We start from the raw sequence: 1,203 nt of genomic DNA, 5'->3' as shown, positions 1-1,203 counted from the left end.
TAATAACGTCGTCAAGTAACAGTAGCGTTTATTTTTCTTACGATCTTGATTCTAAAGCCATACATCGTACTATATGATGCCTTGGAACATCGAAGAGCTATTTATACTACAATTTAAATATTATTATAGTCGCATTTTCTTATTCACAATACAGTCTTTAGTGTTGCGTCAATGCTAATATACAAATAGAGTATCTTTCTAATTTTTTTAGAAATTGAGAGGAAGCTTTTAATACTTGAGAAAGAATAGCAAAGTTGATATCATTTTTTCTTCCGTCTGTAAATATGTCTAACGTTTCAACATGTAATGGAAGTAATATTGGTAATTTCTGCAATCGTTCAAGGTATTTCAGTGAGCACATGCTTATATTATCAGCAACAACTCTCGTTCTTGGTGGTATTATTGGGATTTTTCCGAATGTAATTATAGTTGTAACCGTTTATCGCAATAAATCATTCCGAAAGCCAACTTACTTCTTCATAACTAATTTAGCAGTCTGCGATTTGATGCAAAGCGCGGCAACGGTATTCAATTTATTTTTAACGGCCATAGACAGACAATTTCAATTGCCATTAAGTGTTTTAACTGTTTTATGTAAAATATTTGCCATCTTTCTAAAATATTGGTCCTATACCGCCTCTATGCAGACATTAATCATCATCAGCGGTGAAAGATACCACGCCATTTTTCGACCCACTAGAAAGCTTTCAACAAAGAGAGCTAGATCGTTATGTTTTCTTTCATGGGTAATATCGTTCGCAATAGCATTTCCATATCTAATAACGGCTTCAGCCCTCAATAATAAACCAAAAATTTGCGTTGCGTATCAAAATTATACAGAATGGACGACTGTAATCAATATTATTCTATTTATTTTCCAATTTATGCTTCCTGCAATTATTATGATCATTTTATACTCTCTTATACTACGTCATCTAAAAAGAAAGAGTAGAATATTACAAAAGGAATCGGATGCAAACAAAAAGGTAAAGCAACGAACAGTTTATATGTTAATGACCACTACATTTTTTTATTTTATATTTGCTACTCCTTGGGCTATATCTCTAGTTACTATCTTCACAACGCGTAGATTACCTTTCAATTTAGGAAGAGATAGAAGCAATCCACTACTGCAAACTATTATGGGAATAAGTAGAATGTCATTGCCGTATACTACATTATATAATTCAATAATTTACTGCA

At 32.2% G+C, this 1,203-nt stretch overlaps 1 protein-coding gene across 1 annotated transcript; it reads left to right on the top strand.

Moving 5' to 3' along the window:
- Window positions 1–359: 359 nt before the first annotated feature.
- On the top strand, window positions 360–782 carry TRIADDRAFT_35067 (uncharacterized protein; the record flags this gene model as incomplete). Its single annotated transcript, XM_002118981.1, has 1 exon — window positions 360–782. A coding segment is annotated over one exon (423 nt), but the record flags the coding sequence as incomplete, so codon positions are not given.
- Between the last annotated feature and the right edge of the window lie 421 nt (window positions 783–1,203).

This window comes from Trichoplax adhaerens, genomic scaffold, assembly GCF_000150275.1.
Source record: "Trichoplax adhaerens TRIADscaffold_3479 genomic scaffold, whole genome shotgun sequence".
NCBI classification, from domain to species: domain Eukaryota; kingdom Metazoa; phylum Placozoa; class Uniplacotomia; order Trichoplacea; family Trichoplacidae; genus Trichoplax; species Trichoplax adhaerens.
Note: the sequence above shows the minus strand (reverse complement) of the source record. Positions and strands in the feature narration are given on the sequence as shown.